The 27,679-nt window shown below is 31.7% G+C and overlaps 1 protein-coding gene, 1 long non-coding RNA gene and 1 other non-coding gene across 3 annotated transcripts; all 3 read left to right on the top strand.

Moving 5' to 3' along the window:
• The first annotated feature begins 911 nt into the window (after positions 1-911).
• On the top strand, positions 912-2,548 carry LOC140058801 (uncharacterized). The gene is made up of 3 exons (XR_011847062.1): positions 912-967; positions 1,330-1,414; positions 1,981-2,548. It is a non-coding gene; the product is annotated as an uncharacterized lncRNA (long non-coding RNA).
• Positions 2,549-10,024: 7,476 nt separating this feature from the next.
• Positions 10,025-14,456, top strand: LOC140059196 (uncharacterized). The gene is made up of 3 exons (XM_072105057.1): positions 10,025-10,804; positions 11,152-11,258; positions 14,004-14,456. The coding sequence occupies exons 1-3, from the start codon at positions 10,504-10,506 to the stop codon at positions 14,268-14,270; spliced, it is 675 nt and encodes a 224-aa protein (XP_071961158.1). The 5' UTR covers positions 10,025-10,503; the 3' UTR covers positions 14,271-14,456.
• Positions 10,073-10,144, top strand: Trnat-ugu (transfer RNA threonine (anticodon UGU)). Its single transcript has one exon. It is a non-coding gene; the product is annotated as a tRNA-Thr (tRNA).
• Positions 14,457-27,679: the final 13,223 nt, after the last annotated feature.

Below are 27,679 nucleotides of genomic sequence, written 5' to 3'. Positions count from 1 at the left end.
GTAAAAGGCCAGCGATAAATTGTTGGTTATAGTTTAAAAACAACACTGTGTGTGGTCGATGACCTAGCTCCCGGCGGGATCATGGCCAACGGTTTTTTAAAGTAATTCAAAATGTAGAGTTTGTAAGTAAAAGACACCTTTCATCGCAATTTATATATTAAATGCTTCAATAGGCCTAGTAAGATTAGTCTAATATAATGTCGAAGAAAGACGCTTTGTTGAAGATCCGAGAAATAGATGAAGAAGTGGCCAACATTTTAACAGGTTCGTAGGCCTAATAATTATATTTCAATCTGCCAGCAGTCTAGGCCTAGCCTAGGCTGCTAGGCTCCTTCCTAGTTAGTAATACTGTAGGCCTGGAACTAGTAGGTCTAGGCTAGCCTACTATGCCTGTACTGACGGACAGGTGTATAGGTTTAGCTTAGCATTTTAGTTCAGACATTGACAGAGGGGACAAATATTGTCGGACCTATTTCAGCTAGGTATAAGGAAGGCCTAATAATAGATAATGTAACAGTTATTTTGTAATGTAGCCATGAAATATCTACGAAGGATTATATTATATACACATATTCCAATGAGAAATATAATGACATTTAAAAACACTTCTTTATATTTAATTAATTGTACACACTAAGTAATCCCCGAAGTGATCACATCGATATTGAAACTTAATGTTTTTAACTCTAAATTTTTAAAAAAACATACTAAAAAAACAAACAAAAAACATACGTACTGCATAACTAAAATTGTTATATTAAATTTCTTTTTAAAAAACAGTGTTATTTACAATATCTTAAATTATTTGTTAGGTAATTGAAGAAGTTCGAAGGATACTAATTATTACTAGGCAAAGAGGAATGAAATACAAAAGAAAGCTTTTTAAAAAAGTGCTTAGCAAATTTTTCCAAAGAGAATAATATAGTTTATTTTGGTATTTTAAAGAGAAACACCAGTCCTCCATCTGGTAAGTACAGTGTATGTTTTTGTACTTTTATCTATTCATAAATATTTTTATAATGGACCAATGGTAGTGAGGAAAATACGTGTACATATTGTGTACGTATTTTTAACAGCTTGGTGTCATGCACTCCTCCCTTTGACAACTAAAATTAAATAAATGACTTATGAATATTAATTTTTGACATATTAATGCTCTCCTGGCCAGCCCACCCTTTCCCCTTCCTTTTACATTGACCACCTACAAAACTGTAGGCTACATTATTAAAAATTTGAGCTACAGTATATCAAGTTTATGTCCATACATTATTCCACTCATTTAAATAAATTTATATAATATAATGTTTTCAATTTGTTATTTTTGGTTAGGTTCAAAGATAACCCATATGTTGTCAAATCTGTCAAACATATTTGTTGGGAAAAACTCATCAAAAAAAGTCTGCCGACCTTGAAGGTATTTAGTTTTTTTTTAAATTTAAAATACAAGTAACATTATGTACATTAAAAAAAAATATCTTAAAGTGTTTTTTTAAAATTAAATTTATCTTAGCTTAAAATTCGAGGTATATACTATGTTTACAATAATTTATTAAAATCAAACAATTAAACAAAATTTACATTTAATTGTATGATTGTTATTATAAACATTGATACGGAATAAAAACATCAATCAGGATTGAGCACCGTTTTGCGTATTGTCTTCCTAAATAGTAATATTAAAAATAAATTTAGACCCTAATAATTTAACTAAAAATAATAGATACAGCCAGGCCTGTCTTTGGGATCGGTATAAACAGGGCAAAGTTTGTGATTAAAAAGTTCAAATGCATATTCCACCCACCCTTATGTCTTATAATGTAAAATTATTCTTACCACCGTTCTAATATTGCGTCATGTTTTTGTGTTTACCGCCCCAGATATAGGACTCTAAAACCACACCGTACCCAATTAGTTGATGATGTTACACATATTTTAAATACAGTAATAACTAAAACTATATTAATCTCTTTTCATTTTTAGGAACATGAATAAAGATCCAGAATCCTGGTCTTCACGCCGATCAGGTAATATGCCGGTATTGCTTTTGGACACAGAAATGGCCTACATTAAAGTTTAGCAAACAATTCTAACTACAAAGAAAGCAAAATTAGATGAGGCTCTAGTTACTCTCCTCTCCACTTTTTACCTTCTGGATTTCGATTATCCAAAATGAAAAGAAGTAGGCCTCACTATCCTTTAACAGTTAGTGATTTGTGATGAAAACACACCTGTACACTTGACAAAGGCTGTTGAATCATCATTAGTATACATTAATAAATTTAAAGACACCTAATAGTTTAAAGCCCAGGTGCGGGAGAAGAATTTTACGAAATTTGTATTTTACCATTTTAATGTTTTTAAGTTTTCTTTTGATGGCATTTTATTATTAATAAAAACAAGTTTGTTTTAAAGAAGTTGTATATATTATTGTACCTAATGTCATGTAAATTGTAGTTCTTAATGAAAATAACAGTATTGTTAATATTATGTTTTATAACATTCTTGAATTTATTTGTTTAAGTAAAATATTACTTAAAATGAGTATTCATTTATCGTTCTTAAAATAAATTTTTAATGATTTATGTTTTATAGAATTCTTGTTTCAAGCAATTTTTTTCCCAATATAAGTAAGAATTTATGAATTTTAATTTGATAGAATTCTTGTTTCAAGCAATACTTTTCTTAAAATAAGTAAACATTTACTGGTTTTTATTTGATAGACTTCTTGTTTACTTATTTTAAAAAAAGTTTTGCTTGAAACAAGAATTCTACAAATAAAAATCAGAATATTCTTACTTATTTTAAGAAATATATTGCTTGAAACAAGAAAACTAAAAATATAAATCGGAATATTCTTACTTATTTTAAGAAAAATATTGCTTAAAACAAGAATTCTAAAAAATACAAACCGGAATATTCTTACTTATTTTAAGAAAAATATTGCTTGAAACAAGAATTCTACAAATAAAAATCGGAATATTCTTACTTATTTTAAGAAATATATTGCTTGAAACAAGAATTCAAAAAATACAAATCGGAATATTCTTACTTATTTTAAGAAAAATATTGCTTGAAACAAGAATTCAAAAAATACAAATCGGAATATTCTTACTTTTTTAAGAAAAATATTGCTTGAAACAAGAATTCAAAAAATACAAATCGGAATATTCTTACTTATTTTAAGAAATATATTGCTTGAAACAAGAATATTAAAATTAAAAATCGGAATATTCTTACTTATTTTAAGAAAAATATTGCTTAAAACAAGAATTCTAAAAAATACAAATCGGAATATTCTTACTTATTTTAAGAAAAATATTGCTTGAAACAAGAATTCTACAAATAAAAATCGGAATATTCTTACTTATTTTAAGAAATATTTTGCTTGAAACAAGAATTCAAAAAATACAAATCGGAATATTCTTACTTATTTTAAGAAAAAAATTGCTTGAAACAAGAATTAAAAAAATACAAATCGGAATATTCTTACTTATTTTAAGAAAAATATTGCTTGAAACAAGAATTCAAAAAATACAAATCGGAATATTCTTACTTATTTTAAGAAAAATATTGCTTGAAACAAGAATTCAAAAAATAAAAATCGGAATATTCTTACTTATTTTAAGAAATATCTTGCTTGAAACAAGAATTCAAAAAAATACAAATCGGAATATTCTTACTTATTTTAAGAAATATATTGCTGGAAACAAGAATTCAAAAAAAATACAAATCGGAATATTCTTACTTATTTTAAGAAAAATATTGCTTGAAACAAGAATTCTATTTTAAAAAATCGATAAATTGTTACTTATTTTAAGGCAGATACTGCTTAAAACAAGAATGAAAAAAGCAATTAAATTCTTGGTAAGAATATTGTTCTTAAAGTATTATTTCTTGGTAAGAATAATTTTCTTGATAAGAATTTGTGTGATTCTTGTTAAGAATTTTACGATTCTTGGTAAGCCAAAAAGTATTGAAATACGGACAAGTCAAAATTTACTTGTTTCAAGAAATATTTTGCTTGAAACAAGTTTTTTTTTTCTTAAAACAAGAATCAGAATTTTGCTGTGTATAAACAAATCAGGCAAAGAACATTAATTCTAAACCGCCCGGTAATATACTGAAATTTAATTATTTAATTTGAAACGATAAAGATGACGAAATCTGTGAGAATGAGAAAAAGTCGCCCCAACCGAGACTCGAACTCTGAATGTGTATATAAAGATTCGCTATCCAATCGAGTTCGAACAATACCATGAAAGCCCCAGTGGTCTAATGGTTAGGACATCTGGATATCAAGCTGAAAAGTTGTTATAAGTCATCCAGAGTAATACAACCAGTCACGTTGTATGTCTCCCCATTTTTTGTTGTAACGATTATGTTGATATTCACTCCATCAAACCCAATTTTTAAAAGAGGCGACCTTACAATAGTTCATAAGTTACAATGTTGGTCAAAGTTGTCATCAACCTAACAAAAACGCTAAATTATCTGAACTTAAATTTGTTCTCATTTTTCTATATAATGATCATTTTGCGATCGCCAAAAAAAGTATTCTGATGAGTGATGATCTGATGATGAGGCTTTCCTTCACTTGCGACAATGATGAAACAACTCTTTATTTATCTTTATTGTTTTGACAATATACACACCGCAGTGAGAGTAAACAAAGCCATATAGATGGCTGCAGTCGCGTGCTCATTAGTGTTTACTGACCGATCGACCAACCTACCAACTGACCGAAATTACTGACCATGTTTAAAAATTTTTAAATGTTTAAAAACATCTATATTTTTTTAATTTACACGTGCGTAGCCTGTCACTTTTGACGTGCTCGTATAACGTAATTTCGAGTTGAAAATTAAGTCAAGAAAACATAAATCGGGCAAAAAGAGTGCGCAATAACATTTAACGCGCAGTGCGCGCACAAAAATCTGCGCACTCATTGCAATTTTGTAAACGCTAAAAATTGCCTGAAACGTACTCTTATTTCATCGAAAATAAATTTTGAAAATTTTAAGCGCGCGTACGCATGCGTTACATGCGCTAAGCACGTAATTGTATTGCCATTATGAGGATTTATGCCCTGAAATTTTTGAGTACCAAATTTTATTTAATTGTGATTCATGGTTGTGAAGATATGATTACAAACGTGATTTCGTTAAATCGTGCGTAGACCGAGTAATTTTGTGTACGAAAAAAAAAATCGCTACCTGGGCACATTATCGCGAAGCGAAGTGTTGATGATGTGATGACGAAAGTTTCTGAAGGCTAGAAATTATTTTATAAGCCTATTAGTCTGGGAAACATTTTGTGGGATTTTTCTCAAGAACATGAAAACTCGTTTTGATATGATGGGCTAGCTTCTCCGTAAATCAAACATTGGATGGATCATTTATTATGCAGAGATAATCTGATTTCATTATTCCCACCCACCTAGACCCTGCCCAGTGTGGTGTAGCTCTGTGTGCCGGTGGTATGTACCCTATCACACAAAGTAGGTGTTGAATACTATCTATTTTGTCACATTTTAATACTGTATACAGTCACACTACATACAGTGTAGCATATAGTACGGGTTATTATGTCTTCCAGCTCGATATTTGTGCCAAAATAGATTTTTTTTAGCTAACTTTGTTATTCTTGAGATGCTGAATCCCAAAAAATTAGGTGCCATTTTTTTCGACCACTTCTTCAGCCGCCATTTTGTATTTGAAATTGGCCGACGTTCCACACTAAAGTTGGTCATCCATGGTATCATTGGAAAGGGAATGTAATACTGATTATTTTATTCCATTACACCCATATATCAATAAACGCATAGTTACGTAGTAATTGCGAAATAAAACAAATCACGTGACCAATAAAGGTCAAAAGGTCAAATGCAATTTCACCAAAACACTGAACTGTTTGGTATCGTTGGATAGATTTTTTTATTCTGAATACAGTTTTACTAATATCTATTCTATATTACTTTGTTTATTGTCATAATTTTCCAATTATGTAAATAAATTGTTTTTAAATGTTCCTTGTTGTTTTATCATGCTAATTACTTTCTTATTTACATACAACCTGTCCTATTGGTATATAAGTATACTTTAGGCGTTGTTTTCTGTTCTTCTGATGACGAGAATAGTTTCTCGAAACATGTCACATATTAAGGCAGTTTGCCTATTCATTAAATGCTTTGCTATACTCATTTAACAATGAAAAAAGTAGTCTCCTTCGTATTAAGATAAATACGGGTTTTCTTATTGGTTTTACAATTTATTCAAATGTTTGTTTGATTTTTTTTCTACTTTGTCATTGTCCATTTAGATGTTTTATATTATATTATATATTATCTTAATACTGAATAAGTACTGTAGGCTACGGTACTGGATTACACTTAACTTCAATGTCAAGTTTCCGAGTTATTTAATTCAAAATCAAAATAACTATAGTCCGTGAACAAAGGTGAAATAAACTGTTGTCAAATCACATCTTTTTTTTTTTTTTTGTAGGATAGCTTTTTAAATTCTGAATCTATTTTATTTTTAGTAGTTTACATTTCTGTTTTTCGTAAAAATAAAAAAATGCTACGGGGAATGGTATCATTTGTATTTTTGTCAAAGCGGGTACCAAACAATTTAAAGCCATCTGTGCACAATGCCAATGTTAATTGGCATGCCTTTCTCTTTCTCTTTGAACGTCAGATTAAGTGCAGCAAACAGAATGTTTGCATTTCATATTATTATACAGTGAAAAAATCTTAAGAATTAAGACAAAAAAAATAAGATCAATTAGCACGAAATAAAGAAAAGTCAGTGTCCTATTGCTGCCTTTACTACCTTTACAAAATACCAATCGATATTGTAAAGAAACGAATTACGGTGTTTTTAACGTCTAAAAGATCCCTTTGATTTTTACGTATGGTTTGTGATTATCGCAATATAAATCCTAACTATAAATCCTAACTATATCTTTCAAGATATACGTTGTTATTATTAAAAGTCACATAGAATAATTAATCAAACTATACTTGTTTGTGGTAACTTAACTTTAAGAACTTATCGGAAAGAAGGGAAACAAAATCCGCTTTCCAGCAATAATATTCAAATTAGTTTTAGAAAAACGAAATATTTTAACTACAGAGACACTTTATAAATATGTACCGTATGTAACGATTTCAGTTATTGAATTCCCTTTTATAAATGTGTATTTTAATTTTGTTACGGTACTTTTACTGCATTTCAAGTGCGACCACACACCGGTAGGGGATGTAATCGGCTTTTCAGTCATCGGTGCGTTTTGAATTATTATTATTATTATCTATATTCTTATGTGTATGAGCATATACCACCGATTTAATTGTATATTCAATCAATTGTGTTATCATCTGGAACAGTGGAAGATTATTCGACTACTTATACACAGTATAGATGAGTTGTTTTTTATCCTGCCTTTATGGTCACACAAATATCCAATATATATAATATAAGAATGTGTACATAAATTAATTTAAATAAGCAACAACTTTTTTATCGATTTACTTTATATATATAGGCCTAGGCTTACAACAAGCAACCATGCTATTGGCAGAAAACCATGTTTGAAAAAACAACATAGACGCCACTGCACTGGATATAGTTATAAATAAAACTACATTAACTAGCAGAATTAAGAAAAACCTAAATTACTTTTACTGTTACGTTTTTGCTGTAGTAGTTGTATGAACTTGCTCAAATAAAAGGTACTACAATCAATTACTTTACCTCCAAGATCATGTTTGCGTCGCAACCTGCAAAGCAATGGTTGTTTGATCTTGTTTTTTACTGTACTTGCAATGCGAAAACCGGGCATATCGAGGATCTTGATAGTTAAACTTAACTTATACTAAAGTATTTTCACACACTGAAATTGTTATTATAACCAGATAAATGTTACCAACATTTGAATGAATTACGGTAAAACCAATAAAAAAACGTATTTATCTTAATACAAAGGAGACTTTTTTATTGTACATTTAAAAACAATTTATTTACATAATTGTAAAATTATGACAATAAACAAAGGAAAATCGAATAGATATTAGTAAAACTGTATTCAGAATTTAAAAAAAAGCTATCCTACGATACCAAACAGTAAAGTATTTGAGAAAATTAAAATGTTGACCTTTTGACCTTTTTGGGTCACGTGATTTGTTTTATTGTTAAATAACTATGTAACTTTTTTGATATGGTTGTAATGGGATAAAATTATCAGTATTACATTCCCTTTCCGATGATACCATGGATGACAAAGTTCAGTGTAGAATATCGGACATTTTGAAATACAAAATGGCGGCTGAAGGAATGGTCGAAAAAAATGGCACCTAACTTTTTTTAATTCAGCAACTCAAAAATAACAAAGTTAGCCAATAAAATCTATTTTGGCACAAATATCGAGCTGGAGCTAGTTTTTCTTACATATGTGACTGTACATAGGTGAAAAAAACGGGACACAATTAAATTCTAAGGTTTACCATGATAAAGTCATTAAAATGAAACATGAAGATAAAAGTTTCGAAAGACATCGTCTATCAACAACATGTATTAACATTTTGGAGGAAAATCTGGTACGTAGACCTGGATACGCACTCATTTGAATGTGTTAAACTATGAGGAAACTTATAAAAATACTACTTTTTTAATTAAAAAAAAGACTAAACATTATGATGACGTAACGACATCCGATATGAAACATTTTTACATAAATTCATATCTAGGATTCAACAGCTTCCATGGCAGTTGAAAACACGAAGGTTACTTTTTATTTGGAGGAGCTATAATTATTTATATATATTGTATAGTTGAAATTTCGTGACCCACGTTTCAAATTTTATGACATCACCAAAATAAAATGGCGGTAACACATACGATAGATAATTGATTAACAACAAGCATATCAACAATTTTAGAATACAATAGAGCATGCATGAGTGCAATGCGCTCTGTTTGATGTGGTGATCTATGAAGAAACAGAGAAAAATATTTTTATTTAAATTCCGGTGGCAATATGATGAGGTCACCACATCCGATCGACCAATATTTTATATGAATTTCATATCTACAACTGTTCCATAATAAATTACAACAATTGGTCACCTTTCACCCCGAGGAGCTATAATAGATCCAAAATAGGTACGGTATATTTTGACATAAATTTGAATTAATTCCGAGCGCACGATTTTAAACTTTGACGTGCACCTGTGTTGTTATTATGCATTTGAAGTTCATGGAAATGAATAGAATTGAACAGAAGAGGTAAAGAGCTGAAATCAAGGTAAACATTTCTACGTTACTTACGTGCGATGCGCGAAAAAAATGTGCGCAATACGCCAAAAATATTGAGAATTTTGAAATGCTCAAAATAACCAGAAACGTACAGAAAATTGATTTGTCGCATTTTTTCAATTTTCAAATTCGCGTGCGCGCATAATTTCTTGTGCAACATGCCATTTTTAAAAACTTCGGTACAAATCTCCGCCTTGGATACCTACCTTATCTATCTTAGATGTACCGCGAAACGTAGATCTGATAACATTAGTTTTCAGTACTACGCTTCTGTTCCATTTTTTTCTTTTACGACAAAATTTAGCGTTGCCTAGCAAAATTTGTGGATATCACAGGGTTATTTTCACACAATCGCGCTGTTGTTCACATCCAGCAAAATGGCCGTTGGTGGCGACATTCAATATTAAATACAAATATTTTAGTGGTTCAACGTATCGTGAACTAGGCCTACTGCAATTAATTTGTTTTAGATATTCAACTAATCAATTATGTTGATTAAATGCATTTACTTTACGTGAACTACAATTTGTTTTAGTAATTTAACTATTATTGAAGGCCTTTACTTTTACGTGAACCATGGAGGTATATGTGTACATGTGTAGGCCTACACAATGAACTATGCTCGACGAGATTATTTCTAAAAACCGTTGCGAATTAAAGTTAAAATTCTGACTTGTTAGGCCTCTACTGATTGTGAGGGCGTTTGTTGCATGAGAGAATGTATCTGGTGGGTGAAAATCTGTGAAAATACCATATATGGCTCTGTAGTCTAGTGGTATGATACTCGCCCTGTAAGCGAGAGGTTGCAGGTTCGAATCCCGCCAGAGACATTTTTTCATAAAACTAAAAAATACGGAACTTTCGCGAATGAGCTATGCTCGACGCGATTATGAGATCATGTTCCGAATATGAGCACTGCTTCTAGAATTTACAGTATGATTTATATATAATTTACACAGTGCTACGCAACACAATTAGTTTCACATAGCTACTTAAAAGAGAGTATTCACTTGCCAAATGAATAACCCACACGGTCAATCTTCACATTTGTTTTATTTGAAAAATTGAAAGCCCTGCATTTAGCATTTCTATAAAAAGCAACCAATCACGTATAAGCACTTGCAATAAGAAAAAAAAACATTGTGTATACAAGCTCTATACTTTTATAGGTTTGTCATACTGCTGTATAATGCCTTCAGTAAAGAAGATACGTTTGCTGTGGGTTTGTTCTTTGATTCTAACGATGCAGACTGGCAAATGTCAACTGGCTCAAAGCAATATTGAAACTGATTTTAATGAAACTTTGTATTACGATCATTTAAACTACCAAAAAGATCAAGCTGAAATTCTAAAAGACGACTTAAACTACACAGAAATACATCAAAACGACAACGTGCATAGTATAAAGTTATTTTCAAGTACAGGATATTTTCTTCGGATTGGACCCGACGGACGTGTTACTGGTACACGGAATTGTAGAGACAACCATGGTAAATAAATAGCAAACATATTGTTGAATATTATCATAGATTTTTTCAAAGACATGTATAACGTAATAAATGCAGTCGGTCACAGGGACCACATCTTAGGGACCACATTGGTATTTAGTTAAATGCATCTCATGTATTCATAATTCCCGCCTTGTGTTTTATTTTTGAAGATGTATAATATGTATTTATTTTATATAAATGTATTTTATCTTATGTTTATAATGAGATGACAAATAGATTCAATAAAAAAAAGTATCTTAATAATGTGCCTAACTTGTATTAAATAATGAAATTCCTGTATAATTTATTTTAATTGATCATTTTAGTAATGTGCGTTTTGTTTACAGTTCGGCTCGCAGTTTCAGTTGTTGGTCCAAACTTGTTTGTCATCAAGGGTCTTGGTACCAATCGTTACTTATCAATGAACACAAATGGAAGGATTTCTGTACGAGAGGTACGTATCAATCTGAAATGAGAATTAACAACCACTGTTAACAAGTAAATGTATTGTCCCCCAAAAACATGCAGAAGAAGATTAATAAAACTGCATATTAAAAAAAAACCAGAATTAATTTGTAAAGGGGGGGGGGGGATGGGGTGGGGGTTTGGTCAATATATCTTTAATTAACTATACATCAATGATTGTACCAACACAAATCCTGACAACTGACAGGATTTCAACTTGTACAATGATATCTAAACCACTAAGCCACCATTTCATTTTGCAGCGTAATAATGTCGTGATATTTTATTTTCTTGTGATTTAATAGTACAGTATTTTATAACAAGGCCATATACATGGTTGCAGTTAGACCGACCGACCAACCGACCGAAATTGCATTAAAAATGTTGAAAATGTTTAAAAACCTTTATATTTTTTTAATTTACACGTGCGTAGACTGTCACATTTAACGTGCTCGTATAACTTAATTTCGAGTTGGAAAGTGAATCAAATATGATGACATTATTAAAGAAAGGTTGTAAAACATAAATCGGGCAAAAGAGTGCGTATTAACGTTTAACGTGCAGTGCGCGTGTAAAAATCTGCGCACTCATTGCAATTTTTTCAACGCTTAAAATTGCCTGAAACGTACTCTAATTTCATCGAAAATAAATTTGACAATTTAGAAAATTTTAAGCGCGCGTACGCATGCGTTATATACGCTACACACGATATATATGATGAAATATGACCTGAAATTTATGAGTACCAAATTGTATTTAATTGTGATTCATGTTTGTGAAAATATGATTACAAAAGTGATTTCGTTAAATCGTGCGTAGACCGCGTAATTTTTGATTGCGCACCGTAAAAAACATAACCACGTCGAGTCCTGGCGATAAGGAATATACTCTTAAAAATTGACTTAGCTAGATGAAACTGATATTAAGATAATGCCATATACAAGTTAGTGTTAACCGAACGACCAACCGACAGACCGACCGACATAGTGAGCTGTAGAGCCGTGTTGCACGCGACTAAAAATAGTTACTATTGCTAATTATGCTAACATTTTAAATACAAACTCTTATCTTATTTCTTTCTTTCTTTCTTTTCTTTCTTTCTTTATTTACCCATAAATATAAATTATAAACATTGTAATAATATACAGATAATAATAATTATATCAAGGGAAGGGCTAAAAAATAGTTAAAACTAATCAAGTTCAGCCCCTAAACATTGAAGTATAATAGTTATATAAATAAATAAGGGCTACTTGTCTAAAATAAAATTAATATACATAAACATTTTTTTTTTTTTTTTAAATACACTTTCTCTCAAATATATACAATATAATTCTCTTATAAAATAAATAAATATCACTATACAAACAAATAGTATGTTTTCATTTCTTTTTTGAATTTGCTTTTTGTTAGAAACCTTAAATCATCCGGGATTTCATTCCAGAGCTTTGCACCAGAATACTTGATGGAATGTTGTCCTATGTTTGTTCTATATTTTGGTACATACAACTTTTCTCTAGTCTGAGACCTTGATGAATAACGAAAATTAATATACAAAAAATATTTAGGAGTTGTATCTGGAAATTTACCATGTAAACTATCATGAACAAATAAAGTAATTAAATACTGATGCTGCTGATAAATATTTAAAATTTTAAGTTCTTTGAATAATAATGATGTTGGTGCTAGTCTATCAGAATAAGTCAATGTGCGTATAATACGTTTTTGTGTTAAATATACTGGTTTTAAATGAGTTTTATAAGTGTTACCCCAAGCTTCTAATGCAAATGAAATATGAGGCAAAATAAAACAATTATATAAAAGCACTAAAATTGATTGGGGTACAACATATTTAATTAATTCTTGCGTAATTTGTAAATACTAGTTGTTAGGTTTCATTTCGCCGCCGGGTATGCAAAACCTAACATCAATGTGCCCTAATCTCATCATAAGCTCATAAATTACTCACCGTTGTATTATCGAGTACATACCTTTCTCAATATCTTTAATCACCATTTTTAGTTTGTGCAACGCGACTCTACACCTCACTATGTCGGACGGTTGATCGGTCGGTCGGTAAACACTAACTTGAGCAGCCATGTACATGGTCTTGTTGTTGTTGTTGGTGGCTCCCGAAATTGTTATTTATCGACGTATCAGATACTTGATACAGCCTATTCCCATTCACGCTTAAGCTATGTACTCGTTTATTCAAATAAACTCCCCCGGGCGTCTATTCAGGAGAGTTTTTTGTGGGTGGGGATCCTTTAATCGTGGGATTGGGTTGTTTAATAGAGGGAGTAGGCATTTATTTTATGGGGTGTAATGTGGTAACATGTATAATCAAATAAATACCCTCTATATATGAAAAATACAACACAATTAAAATCTAGAAGTAATAAATAAATACGAGTAAAAAATGCTTGGTAAATTTTAGATCAAGTAAATCAAACATGAATTCTACTACACATAGAAATTAACTAAAACATAATAATGTACATATATGCATCTGGCGGCGATTTATTCGAGGAACTAAATAAACGCCCGGCCTTTTATTCAAGGGGTGTTTATTAAATGATGTTCTATGGGGAGTTTATTCGAGGGTGGCGTTTATTCGTTTATTTGAATAAATACGGTAGCTTATCACTACTATCCTGTTTTATTTGTGTGGTATTTTAGGAAATAAGTATCATTTATCTTGACTTAAAGGATAGTAATATTATTTTTCTTACAGAATGCACCACATGTAACACTTAACCAAAACAATTTTGATATTTTATGGCGGGAATACCACATTGAACATTCGTGTTTCAGGCTATATCAATCTTTTGAACAATTTAGAGTTGGTATAGCATACAGTAATATGCGTAAAGCAAACATCAGCAACAGTACCAGTAGCATGAAGCCTGCTCGTTTTCTTGCAATAAAAAGAAATGGTCGAGTCATGTCATCAAGCAGGAAAGGCATATACAATGGCATTTATAGGTTTCCATGTTGCTAAGTTTGCTTTTTTTCTGCCAGACTTGGATTAATAAATGTATTATACTTTCACTTCATGCTTCACTGGAGCGTAGGTAGAATAGCGAGGATCGGAACAAGCGTGGTTCAGTTCATGTCAATAACTAGACTTTGTCAACAAATACTGTTTATGGAAAGTTTTCAATATCAAAATATTATAATGTGAATTTGTGAGGCTTTTATATGTAGGTAATCATTGATTATTTTAAACTTAAAACTGTTTGTAGAAAAATCCGTTTATCTTTACAGATTATGTGACTGATTACGAAATGTATTTTAAATCTAGATTTCTATGCTATGATAACGATACTTGTAATATTTCTAATAAGTAATACTTTCTGATAATTAGGCTACAGTATTTCTGTTTTTACATAACAACGTGTTGATACACCATAGATGTGTAGGCCTACATTTATATGGCGAACAAACGTGCAAACTTTGTCATAGTATTATAATGTAATACATGTAGAGCTATTTAGATTATTTAGATTGAAAACTTGGTTAAGTTTTGAGCATGCCTTATATATTATGTGTAAGTTACTGGAATAAACCAATATTGACATTTCAATTTATTTACATAGAATATTAAATGTATATAAATTAAATTATGTATATAAATTGTATATAATCAGGGGAGAACAGAACAAAATAAATTATCTGTATAATTGCACGAATAATACGACATTCATCATTTTTTATAACTCACCTAACAATAGACTAGGCCGATGCCTACACTATTCAGAAAGGCAGAGCTTAAATTTTGGACAATTATAGAAGAATTATAGAAAAAGGAATACGTATTTGATTTGTGCTCCGAGTTTTGTGATTATGAAATTTAAGATTGATACTAAATAAATCATCAAAGTGTGATGGAAAGATCGAGTTTAGCCATGAATAAAAAAAAAACACTTTGTTGAAGATGATTAATATTCTGAATTTTAAGAAGACAAATGAAAAAAATAAATGATTGGAATGGGATAAGAGAGGAGCATTTACTATGTATCTTACGGTTTTCTTTTAGATCAATAACAGTTTGTTTAAGTAGGATGGGTATGTATTAACCAAACTAATATTACAGTAAGTGAAGTAAGGGAGGATTAATGAACAGTAAAGAATGCGGAGTATGTTTTGAGGGATGAAAGATGATATCTACCGTAAAACCTCGAAAAGAAGCTCATGGGCTTAAACCTCGAAAAGAAGCCCATTATTGGCTTCATTTCGAGACAGACTACTCATACTGTATTGAGATGATGACGAAATTATTGTATTTGACGGTGAATCATAGGACTGTTTTTTCGCTTTTTATATTGTTTTTTAATTGGTATATTAAACATAATTTCATGGTTGAAAAAATGTCTCAAAAGACACATTATTGTAGTAGAAATTCACAAAATTTACAGCATTCATTTCGAAAAGAAGCTCCCCTCTACAGTTTGCAAAAGTACTCTCGAAAAGAAGCCCATCCAAGAGCACTAAAAAAAGAAGAAGCCCATGGGCTTCTTTTCGAGGTTTTACGGTATATTATAAGTGAGAGAGTTTGTACGTTTGTCTGTCTGTCTGTCTGTTCGTTATACAAATCTTTGTTACTGCACATAACCTTACTTATTGGGCATCAAAATGACCGTAATTTTTCCGGCCAAGTTCTAAACTATTATTATGAACATCATCCGCCATCTAGGCTCCAATTTAGGGCCCAAAATGTGGTCAAAATGGCCCACTTTTCCCCACATTCGATGTTTGTGCGTTATACAAATTTCTGTTTCTGCATGTAACCATACATGGGGTATCAAAATGATCGTAATTGTACCGGAAAAGTTTGAAACTACATTTCAAAAAGTCTGGGGATTTGGTGGGAGAGTTGTGTGTGGGGGGGGGGGGGGGGGGGGGTTCAGGGGATAGTGAGGAGTTTGCTTAGGTTAGGGGTAAATTGACCAGAATTGTGGTAGGAAAATGTTAAAGTATTTTAATTATCCCTGGGTCGAGTATAATTGCTAGTTCTATTTATGATACCAAAGCTTTTAGATATTTTGTTTTCTCAACAATATTTATTAATTGATTTTTAATTTGAAAGTACTGGTATTTAGTGGTATTTGTGAAAATTTGAACACCTTACAACAACACTTCTTTAGATTAAGGTTTGTTTGCAGAAAAGTATGTTAACATTTTGGTTAGATTTTCAGTTGATATTTTAAAAAGGGAATCTACATTTTTATCAGTGTAAATTAGGGTTGTGTCATCAGCATACAACAGAAACGAAAACATATTCGAGGCATTAGGGATATCATTTATGTATAATAAAAATAATAGAGGCCCAGTGAACCTTGAGGGACCCACAAATAATAGGAAGAAAATCAGAAAGGGTGTGTATAAATTTAGTGCATCTATTTGTAATTGTCCATGTTCCTTTGATATTATCTTTTTTCTGCTTAAACTTGTTTTCATAATAATCGCGTTTTGTTAATTTTATTAAAGAGTTAAGGCAGTTACGAAATTGTTTATATTCATTAATGTTTTTGTCATTGGGATAGCGGAGGGATTAGGAATACAGTTTTTGTTGATGCTTTATTGAATTTAAGAGTTCATTCGTCGTCCAGGTCTTTATTTTTTATTTTTTTACATGCAGACTGCTCTTGAATTGGAAAATGTTTTATCATACAGTCGTTTAAATTCAGTTTCAAATGAAAGTAAAGCAATATTAGGATCATCCGTACCATAAAATCCAGTCCAATTCATGTTTGAAAAATCGTGTTTTATGTTTGAAATATTTGTTTTGTTAAATTTTCTGTAGTTATGATTAGGGCTTACATGCTTTTTGGGACGGTTTGGTATATTTGATAAGGGTGTAATGTTAAAAATGGGCAAATGATCACTAATGTCACTATAGACAAGTCATGATAGACTTTATGGTTCAATTTGATTAGTTAATATGTTGTCAGTTAATGTTGCTGATGTTCAGGTAATACGAGTTGGTCTATTGATTATAGGTAAAAAGGAATTACTAAAGACAGAATTAACAAAATCGTTGGATTGATTATCGGACTGATGTTTAAGTAGGTCAAAGTTAAAATCCCTAATAAGTAACTTTTTTTGTTGGTTTTTGCTAAATTATTTAACAGGAGTTCAAAAGCGTCAACAAAAGCATTCGTATCTAGAGATGGCGTCCTATAGATTACACCAACAATAATATTTTGATTGGATTGATCAAAATGAAACACTAAGATAGCAATTTTGGAAGGACATTATCTCAGCAACAACATATTAACGTGTAGAAGAAATTTGAATACGTAAAATATAGATGCACGCTATTTTAAATGTGATGGACCTATGACGCAAAATATAAAAATACGACTTTTTTTATTCAACTGGCCATATGATGACGTCACAACATATTATTGGCAAAATATTCACATGAATTCGTAACTTACGCTACGCGACTCTAACGTCATATAACAAAGTTTCTTGCACATCTACAGCTACAGGTCAATCTTATGACAAAGTTATACAATCTTATGTTGGCCAGAATTAGAGATACGCTGCGAACAAAATTCGATGAAAGAAAGAAGAAAGAGAAATATTTCTTACAAAAAAACGCTGCACGCTTATTGACGTAACAGTTTTAAAGATATAAGCCTATTGTCCCTCTGAAAAATATTTGTTATTTCAAGTTTGTTTTTTAATGTTTCATTTATTTTTATTGTCACATAATAGTTATTTTACCTGAAAAAATGTAATTTCAAGCAAAAAATACTTACATTATCTGTCAGGGGCTCACTTCATCACGCCTAAATACTTGTGTAAAGTGTCCTATTACAATCAAAAACTGTCATGGACAGTTTTTATAATAAATCAATGATTATCAGACAGCGAATTACAGTATTATATAATATCATGGACTCATAGATACCAGAAATGCTTTGGAATTTGTCGTTCAACCGTTAGACTCTTTTCCCAGACGTTTTTTGGGTCTAGCAGCAGGTACCTATAAATTATAGTCGAGTATACATTTTAGCAAAACTGTCAGCCTTAGATATATAACTGCTGCTTGCTTTCAGGTTATTAATGAGTCATCCTCCTGGGACGTAGCGGGCTAAAGCAGCAGCGTGAAAAAATAAAGATCCTGACAATAACAAGGGGTTATTCGCCAAGTGCGGATAACTGACAAAAAGATCCTGACAATAACAAGGGTTATTCGCCAAGTGCAGATAACCAACAAGTTTGAACAAAAGAGCTTACGACAATCTTAGGTACAACGTATAGGCCTATACTTGCTTGGCGAAAGTTCGTAATCGGATCGTAGTACTGTACAGTAAAACAAAACAAGGCCAACAGCTATAAGTCGCGTGCTAAAACGCATAGTGATACCGGACCGACAGACAGACCGACAGACCGACAGACCGACCGACAACCTTAACAACCTCGTGCGATGTGCGATCTGTTGTTCTTTGTAGCAGATCAACATTGGTAGAGTTCATTAATTATGAGGGTGTTTAAAAATATGGTAACTAATAAACACGCGTCTCAACCACTGTGTAATCAAAGCGTTTATTTAGTTGGAAACTTGGATCCCCCAAAATTCCGAATATCACGTTGGCTCACAAAAAAAGCAGACCTTCATTTTCGTTAGTTTAGGGTTGGTCGGTCGTGGCCAACAGAATAATTTTTTTTCTTTGGCCTAATTAATAAATACAACGTTTAAACCTCGGGAATAACATAGAATTGTGTAGGGACGTTCAGGGTAAGAGTATGCATCAGATAAAAACGTAGTAGCATAAGGTTATAGTAATAATCACCGTACGTTAAAGAATAATTCTCTACATCTTATTATCAGAAATAGATTACCAACTCTATACTCTAAAGTGTTGACATGCATAAAATGCCAATTAACATTATTTAAATCCATCTCATGTACGTTTTCTCTTCTATTTATTTTTGACATGCATGTGCAGTGTGTCATTTTCTTATGCGCACCGTTGTTTATTCACAGAGCAATGTGATTTATACGTAACATTTCAACACAATAAAAGTTTTATATCCAGTATTCATTTTCCGTCATTCAGCTTATAGTGTAACTTACAAAAGAAGAAATAGTAGGTCTATGAACATGTTAAAATGGCCAAAAATAATTAGGTAGTATTTTACAGGTTGTTTTTAGTAACCTTTATCAGGAAAGAGTTAGTTTTTATTATACTTCCTCATCCAAAACGGTACTTATCAACAACAAAAGAATGACTGTTCAGAGCATGGGCAACTCCTAGTTAAACTGAATTGTAAACACATTTCACTGCGTTAAGATTAATTATTTGTACATTGATGTCGACTCATACATTAAACTTAATAGCAATATAAAAAGTACCGGTATGTTATTCTACATCCGATGTGTAAAACTTTATTAAGTTAATTGTATGTCTGCTGCACATTAAATTATGAAATGAATTTGTATTTAGTGTTTATTTTACTATCAGAGTGACATAGAATTAGTTTAACCAAGGCCATATATATGGCTGCAGTCACGTGCTCATTAGTGTTTACCGACCGACCGACCAACCTACCAACTGACCGAAATTACTGAACAAGTTTAAAAATGTTGAAATGTTTAAAAACATTTATATTTTTTTAATTTACATGTGTGTAGCCTGTCACTTTTGACGTGCTCGTATAACGTAAATTCGAATTCAAAAGTAAGTCAAGAAAACAGAAATCGGGCAAAAAGAGTGCGCAATAACATTTAACGCGCAGTGCGGGCGCAAAAATCTGCGCACTCATGGCAATTTTGTAAACGCTTAAAATTGCCTGAAACGTACTCTTATTTCATCGAAAATAAATTTAGAAAATTTTAAGCGCGCGTACGCATGCGTTACATGCGCTACGCACGTAATTGTATTGCCATTATGATGATTTATGCCCTGAAATTTATGAGTACCAAATTTTATTCAATTTTGATTCATGGTTGTGAAGATATGATTACAAACGTGATTTCGTTAAATCGTGCGTAGACCGCGTAATTTGTTATTGCGCACCGTGAAAACATAACCACATCGATTATTCCTGGCCATAAGGAATATACTGTGAAAAATTGACTTAGCTAGATTAAACTGATATCAAGATAAGGTCAGAAAACGATAAAACGCATAGTGATACCGGACCGACAAACAGACAGACCGACAGACCGACCGACCGACATAGTGAACTATAGAGTCACGTCCCCGCGACTAAAAACTATTTCTTGACCTCTGTCTCATGATTCTATCTTACGCCATCTTTCATGTACATTCACCATGATAAGATTATTTCTTATGTTATCTTTTCATATCGTGGTTTGTTTACATATACGTTTATATTACAATATTCATATTTATATATGTACATATCCAAAGGCAAATTTCTGAAAAATGACAATGCTGTGGGTATCCGTGGCTGGATCTCAATGGAGATACAAAAAAAGCGAAGTCAAAACGATAAAGTAAAACAGCCAGAAAAGTTCGCAGAGCTTTCGGCCAAAAAAAGCCCTTCGTCTGTGTAAGTGGAAGTACTTGGACAAAGTCGATAGATAAATCAAGCAAGCGCTGCCTGAGCGGACAGGAATAAAAGAAATGCAACAAAAAGTAGCACATGCTGGTGTGATAGTAAGGGTAGAAAATAATAAAGATAGCTTGGTAGATATAAACAATTTTGGAATAAAACTTTAAAAACACCTTAAATGGTTGTTAATATGGAAACTTAAATGTAAGTAGTCAATTTAATAATTTTACCGACGATCTGGGAGTATGGTCCTGCAAATGTATGTTAATACAAAGTAAAATTAACATGTATTTACATACATTTTAATTACAAATTAGGAAATCCAGAGTAAACAAATTATGATAGGCGCCAAAGGCTAGTTATAATTATGATAGGCCTACGATTCTGTACCAACAATAAGCTGGTCAATAACCGGCGGATTAGTAGAATACCGTAATGAATGAATTTCTTATGAATGATAATCTTATTATCAGCAATTAGATTACCAACTTTATATTCTAAAGTGTTGACATGCATAAAATGCCGACTTATTAACAGTATTTAAATCCATCTCATCTACGTTTTCTCTGCTATTTATGTTTGACATGCATGTGCTGTGTGTCAGTTTCTTATGCGCACCCTTGTTCATTCACAGAGCAATGTGATTTATACGTAACTCCTCAACACAATAAAAATTCTATATCCAGTATTCCTTTTCCGTCATTCAGCTTATAGTGTAACTTACAAGACTTTGCAGAGCATAGGCAACTCCTAGTTAAACTAAATTGTAAACACATTTTATTGCGTTGAGATTAATTATTTGTACTTTGATGTCGACTCATACATTAAACTTAATGGCAATATAAAAAGTACCGGTATGTTATTCTACATCCGATGTGTAAAACTTTATTAAGTTAATTGTATGTTTGCTGCACATTAAATTATGAAATGAATTTTTATTTAGTAATTTTTTTTTATTATCAGAGTGACATAGAATTAGTTTAAAAAACTATGTCTTGACCTCTGTCTCATGATCCTATGTTAATTTTTCTTTTTACGCCATCTTTCATGTACTTTCACCTTGATAAGATTATTTCTTATGTTATCTTTTCATATCGTGGTTTGTTTACATCTGGGTTTATATAATTATAATATATTACAATATTCAGATTTATATATGTATATATCCAAAGGCAAATTACTGAAAAAACGACAATTCTGTGGGTATCTGTTGCTGGATCTCTATGGAGATACAAAAAAAAGCGAAACGCTAAGTCAAAAGGATAAAGGAAAACAACTAGAACAATTCGCAGAGCTTTCAGACAACACTAGCCATCAAGTGAAAGTACTTTGAAAAAGTCAATAGATAAATGAGGCAAGTGCTGCCTGAGTGGACAGGAATACAAGAAATACACCAAAAGACGCACATGCTGGTGAATAGAGGGTGGCGATAGTAAGGATAGGAAACAAAGACGATAGCTTGGTAGATATAAACAATTTTGGAATAGAACTAAAAAACAGCTTAAAAGGTGGTTAATATTGAAACTGAAATGTAGGTAGTCAATTGAATAATTTTTCTGATCTGAGAGTATGTTCCTGCAACTGTATGTCACTGCAAAGTAAAATTAACATGTATTTACATACTTTTTGATTTCACATTGATTTGATTTATTCAATATCGGCTCATTACAATTGCAACAGAATACATACAAATACAAAATGAAACAAAAAACCAGGATTATCAAAAGCGAACCCAATCATTGTTTAAAGACTTTCCTTTAACATAAATAAAATGTAAATAAAGATTATGAAATCCAGAGTAAACAAATTATGATAGGTGTGCCAAAACCTAGATGTAATTATAATTATAATTCTGCACCAACAATGAGCTGGTAATTATCCGACGGATTAGTAGAATAATGCTAAAAAAAATATTGTGTTGGCCACGTTGTTGGTAAATCTAAGAAATGTATAGGTCAGTAAAAATTGTTTTTTTTTTCAGACCAAAAATATGTTGCCGGCCAAAAATAAACAATTTACACAAATGATACAAGAAAAAACTTTTAAACACTTTTTATAGCACCCTTTGCTCACGCTAGCTATAATATTGTTTCAACAAAAGTTTAAAAAGGAATATTAAATAAACGTAGACCTAGTTTTTTGTCGTATCCGGGCCTAAAGAGCTGCTAGGCCTAACTAACTACCATTTTAAAGCCAAAAACAATAAATATTAAAATAAACGATTTTCACGTTATATGCTACATTACGCAAGTTAACATATTACATCAGATGAAAAATATGGAGATTTATACTGTTTTATCCATACGTAATTACACTGGCATTACAGATATAACATAAAAATGTAGGCCGTTATGAGCCATATTTTGCCTAGGCCTATTTCTTATCGCAGGAAAATTCCCCACCGGACCAGAGACATCGATCGATTGAGGAGTAGGGATGAGCCTAGGCTAGAGGCATTTTGTGCATGCCGGAACTGGTGGATTACAGCTATATAAACAATAACAAGTTTGAAAAAAAAAGCATACGACAATCTTAGGTACATTTTTATTAAATGTATAGGCATATACACTTACTCCATACTTGCTTGGCGAAAAGTTCTTATTCGGATCGTAGTACTGTACAATAAATCCAAAAAACACCACCTCAACAACGTCGTACAATGTGCGATCTGTTGTTCTTTGCTGCAGATCAACATTGGTAGAGTCCATTATTTATGAGGGTGTTTAAAAATGTTATAACTAATAAAAACGCGTCTCAACCACTGTATAATTAAAGCGTTTATTTAGTTGGAAACTTGGATCCCCCCGAAATTGATAATCACGTATTCCGGTCACGTGATTGATTCACGGTTTGTTGCACACTCCTTTTTAATACGTCCGGCGGAGATAAATTATATGCCAATTTGGCGAATAAGACAAACATTTTTTCACCATTTCTTATTCACAGAGCAAATTGATTTATACGTAACATTTCAACACAATAAAAGTGTGACTGCTAACCAAACTAAATTGGATAATGTTAGAATCTAGACGAGAAGTAAACCAGCTTACCTTCCTCTATAAAATTATTAAAAATATGCCTGCCTACCAAAGATAGATAGACCACGAAGGTGTAATAATGCCGTCCAACTAATTGAAGTAGCAGCAAAAACAAATATTTATTTAAATTAAAAACTACCCAGAGATATAATAGAAGCCCCAAACAATGACAAATTCAAAGAGATTATCTCAAATTAGGCAAGGCACTCCCCCAAGGCATCTTTGTTAGACTTCCAAGTGGAGTACTTAAGAGGACAATCCAACTAGTACCAAGTACCAAGTAAGTCTATGAACATGATAAAATGCCTATCCATCTCATGTACGTTTTCTCTTCAATTTATGTTTGACATGCATGTGTTGTGTGTCAGTTTCTTATGCTCACCCTTGTTTATTCACAGAGCAAATGTGAATTTAATGTAAAATTTCAACACAATAAAAATTCCATACCCAGTATTCATTTTTCCGTCATTCAGCTTATAGTGTAACTTACAAAAGAAGAAATACTAGGTCTATGAACATGTTAAAATGGCCTATTTTACAGTTTGTTTTAGTAACCTTTATCAGGAAAGAGATAGTTTTTTTTATTATACTTCCTCATACAAAAACAGACTGTGCGGAGCATGGGCAACTCCTAGTTAAACTAAATTGTAAACACATTTCACTGCGTTGAGATTAATTATTTGTGCATTGATGTCGACTCATACATTAAACTTAATAGTAATATAAAAAGTACCGGTATGTTATTCTACATCCGATGTTTAAAACTTTATTAATCTAATTGTATGTCTGCTGCCCATTAATTATGAAATGATTTTTTTTTATTATAAGAGTGACATAGAATTAGTTTAAAAAACTATATCTTGACTCTATCTTACGCCATCTTTCATGTACTTTCACCATGATAAGATTATTTCTTATGTTATCCTTTCATAATATCATGTTTTGTTTATATCTAGATTACAATGTTTAGATTTATATATGTACATATCCAAAGGTAAATTACTGAAAAAATGTCAATGCTGTGGGTATCCGTGGCTGGATCTCTATGGAGATACCAAAAAAAAGCGAAAATCAAGACGATAAAGTAAAACAGCCAGAAAAGTTCGCAGAGCTTTCAAGCAACACTAGCCCTTTATCAGTACAAGTGAAAGTATTTGGAGAAAGTCGATAGATAAATGAGGCAAGTGCTGCCTGAGTGGACAGGAATACAAGAAATACAACAAAAGACGCACATGCTGGTGAATAGAGGGTGGCGATAGTAAGGATAGGAAACAAAGACAATAGCTTGGTAGATATAAACAATTTTGGAATAGAACTAAAAAACAGCTTAAATGATTGTAAATTTTGAAACTGAAATGTAGCTAGACAATGGAATAATTTATCCAATCTGGGAGTATGTTCCTGCAAATGTATGTCAATGCAAAGTAAAATTAACATGTATTTGCATACTTTTTGATTACAAATTAGGAAATCTAGAGTAAACAATTACGATTCTGCACCAACAATAACCTGGTAATTATACGACGGATTAGTAAAATAAAATAATAAAAAATAATATAATAGCATTTAATAAATGAAAAAATAAATAAAAGTAGGTCAATGTGTTTAGGCTGTATCAGAAATATGAACGAGAACAATTATTTCAATAATGAATTTAAGAAATTCAGAAAACAATTTATGAATAAACAAGTTGGGGAAACACTTTATATATAAGATAAATAAATCAATAATAATTTCATAAATTAAATATTATTGTTCGAGATCGTCAGCTTGCTGATTAAAATTTTCTATCGCCTGGTCTAATTCATCCATAATAGGATGGTGATCAGCATACACCGATTTAAAGTCCATGTTTACTGTACAATCAAGTTCGTTTACTGTTTCTTCAAGGCTGTTAACTTTAATGTTTATCGTATTAGTTACTCCATGTGTTGTGATGTTGCCTCTTATATATTTTTAAACTCGACATACAAGACATGCAACACCAATTTATATAACACAAATATATAACTTTTATTCGGCACCTTCACCGGAAGTGGAAGTCTTTCTCCCATCAGATCACCAACCAAACTTAGCACTAGTAGCAAAACATTTTGTACATGTTTGTACATGGACCTGCTAATCAAAGTAACAATTATCAACAATACACTGTAGTTGTTATCTAAAGTAACAGATATGAATATGAGAACTGTGTGAAGATGACCTACATCTTGAACTACACCATACAACCATGGAGAAATACAATACTGTATATGAATACAATAACTTCATAACATTCCCATTTCCCATTTTAGACTACTGTGTTAGTCTAGCATTTGCTGCATCAGCATAACATATAACAAACGAAACCAAAATAATCATATAAACATATACACACAATAAAAGAAAACCAAACTCCTTATCTACAAAACACATAATCATGATAGTGTTGGGTCATGAATCTAACATAGTTCCAGTATTTGATTACAGATGCATAATACCTTTTATTTACTAAACTTAACTAATCTACATTCTACTTAACCCATCAGCATTAGTGTTTACAATCCCTTTCTTGTATACAACTTCAAAATCAAATGGTTGAAGGGCCAATGACCATCCCATAAGTCTATTATTTGATCTCTTTGTTTTATCTAACCAACTCAAAGATTTATGATCTGTAAATATAACAAACTTTTTGAAATGTAGAACTACTGTTCTGCATCCCAAACTATAATACATTATATACAAATTGCCCAAAAGGCGTAACAAACGCTGACTTGTACTTGATATCAGTGTCCAAAGGAATCTGATAAAAACCATTAGTTAAATCAAGTGTCGAAATATACCTAGCCTTAGAGACATCATCTAAAATGTCGTCAATTCTCGGCATTTCATATGGATCAACCTCAGTAACTTTATTCAAGGCTCTGTAATCCGTACATGATCTAATATCGCCACCTGGTTTAGATACTACCACAATCCGAGATGCATAAGCACTTGATGTGGATTCTATCACATCTAAATCCAACATTGATTGTATCTTTTTCTATTTTATTCTTTATGGCATGAGGAGTTCTGTATGCCCTCTGTCGAATGGGAATATCATTAGGGGTAACTAAAGTATGGGATGTATAAGACGTTCTCCCAGGTACATCTGAAAATATATGAGCATGATTCTTAAGTATGTTGTACTGTTCATCTCACTTAATTGTCTAGAAGTTAACTCATTCGATATTTGAACATCTTTCCAAGTTTGTGTTTGTAAATATTTCAGATCTAAGTCTCTATAAATAACATCAATACTCTCAGAGCTAATCTCTGTCTTATCATCAGTTTCATTATAAACATCATAGATGTGTCCAGTAACGTAATGACATTCCTTTCTTCTTTGTTCATGGTCTCTATCATACCATCTTTTGCAACTATCAACATGAACCACCTTTTTAGTTTTACGTTTATCAGGCATTTGTATAAGATAATTTACTTGATCAATTTTTGTTAATACTTTATATGGACCTTGCCATTTATTGTCCATTTTACCTGCCCCCTCTGGTAAAAATACCAGACCCTCATCATTTACATCAAATTGTCTATTTTTAAAATTTCTATCATAATGCTGTTTCATCTTATCTTGATGTTTAATCATATTAACTTTGGCGTTACCCATCCATTCACTAATGCGCTCTCGCATTTCTATAAGATATGCAATTACATCCTTAGCTTCATTATCTATGGTCACCCATTTCTCTCTAACTAGACTCAAAGGTCCCCTAATAGTTCTACCATACAGCAGCTGAAATGGAGAGTACCCTGTTGCCTGGCTTGCCACCTCCCTATAACCAAACAAAAATTGAGG

The sequence above is a fragment of the Antedon mediterranea genome, chromosome 9 (genome assembly GCF_964355755.1).
Source record: "Antedon mediterranea chromosome 9, ecAntMedi1.1, whole genome shotgun sequence".
Taxonomy (NCBI): Eukaryota; Metazoa; Echinodermata; class Crinoidea; order Comatulida; family Antedonidae; genus Antedon; species Antedon mediterranea.
Note: the sequence above shows the minus strand (reverse complement) of the source record. Positions and strands in the feature narration are given on the sequence as shown.

What these genes read in the sequence shown, in the direction of transcription:
- LOC140059196 (XM_072105057.1), top strand. Translation starts at nt 10,504, where the DNA reads ATGCCTTCAGTAAAGAAGATACGTTTGCTGTGGGTTTGTTCTTTGATT. An exon ending in GAATTGTAGAGACAACCATG is followed by an intron (nt 10,805 to 11,151) that starts GTAAATAAATAG and finishes TTTTGTTTACAG; the next exon opens with TTCGGCTCGCAGTTTCAGTT. An exon ending in GAAGGATTTCTGTACGAGAG is followed by an intron (nt 11,259 to 14,003) that starts GTACGTATCAAT and finishes TTTTTCTTACAG; the next exon opens with AATGCACCACATGTAACACT.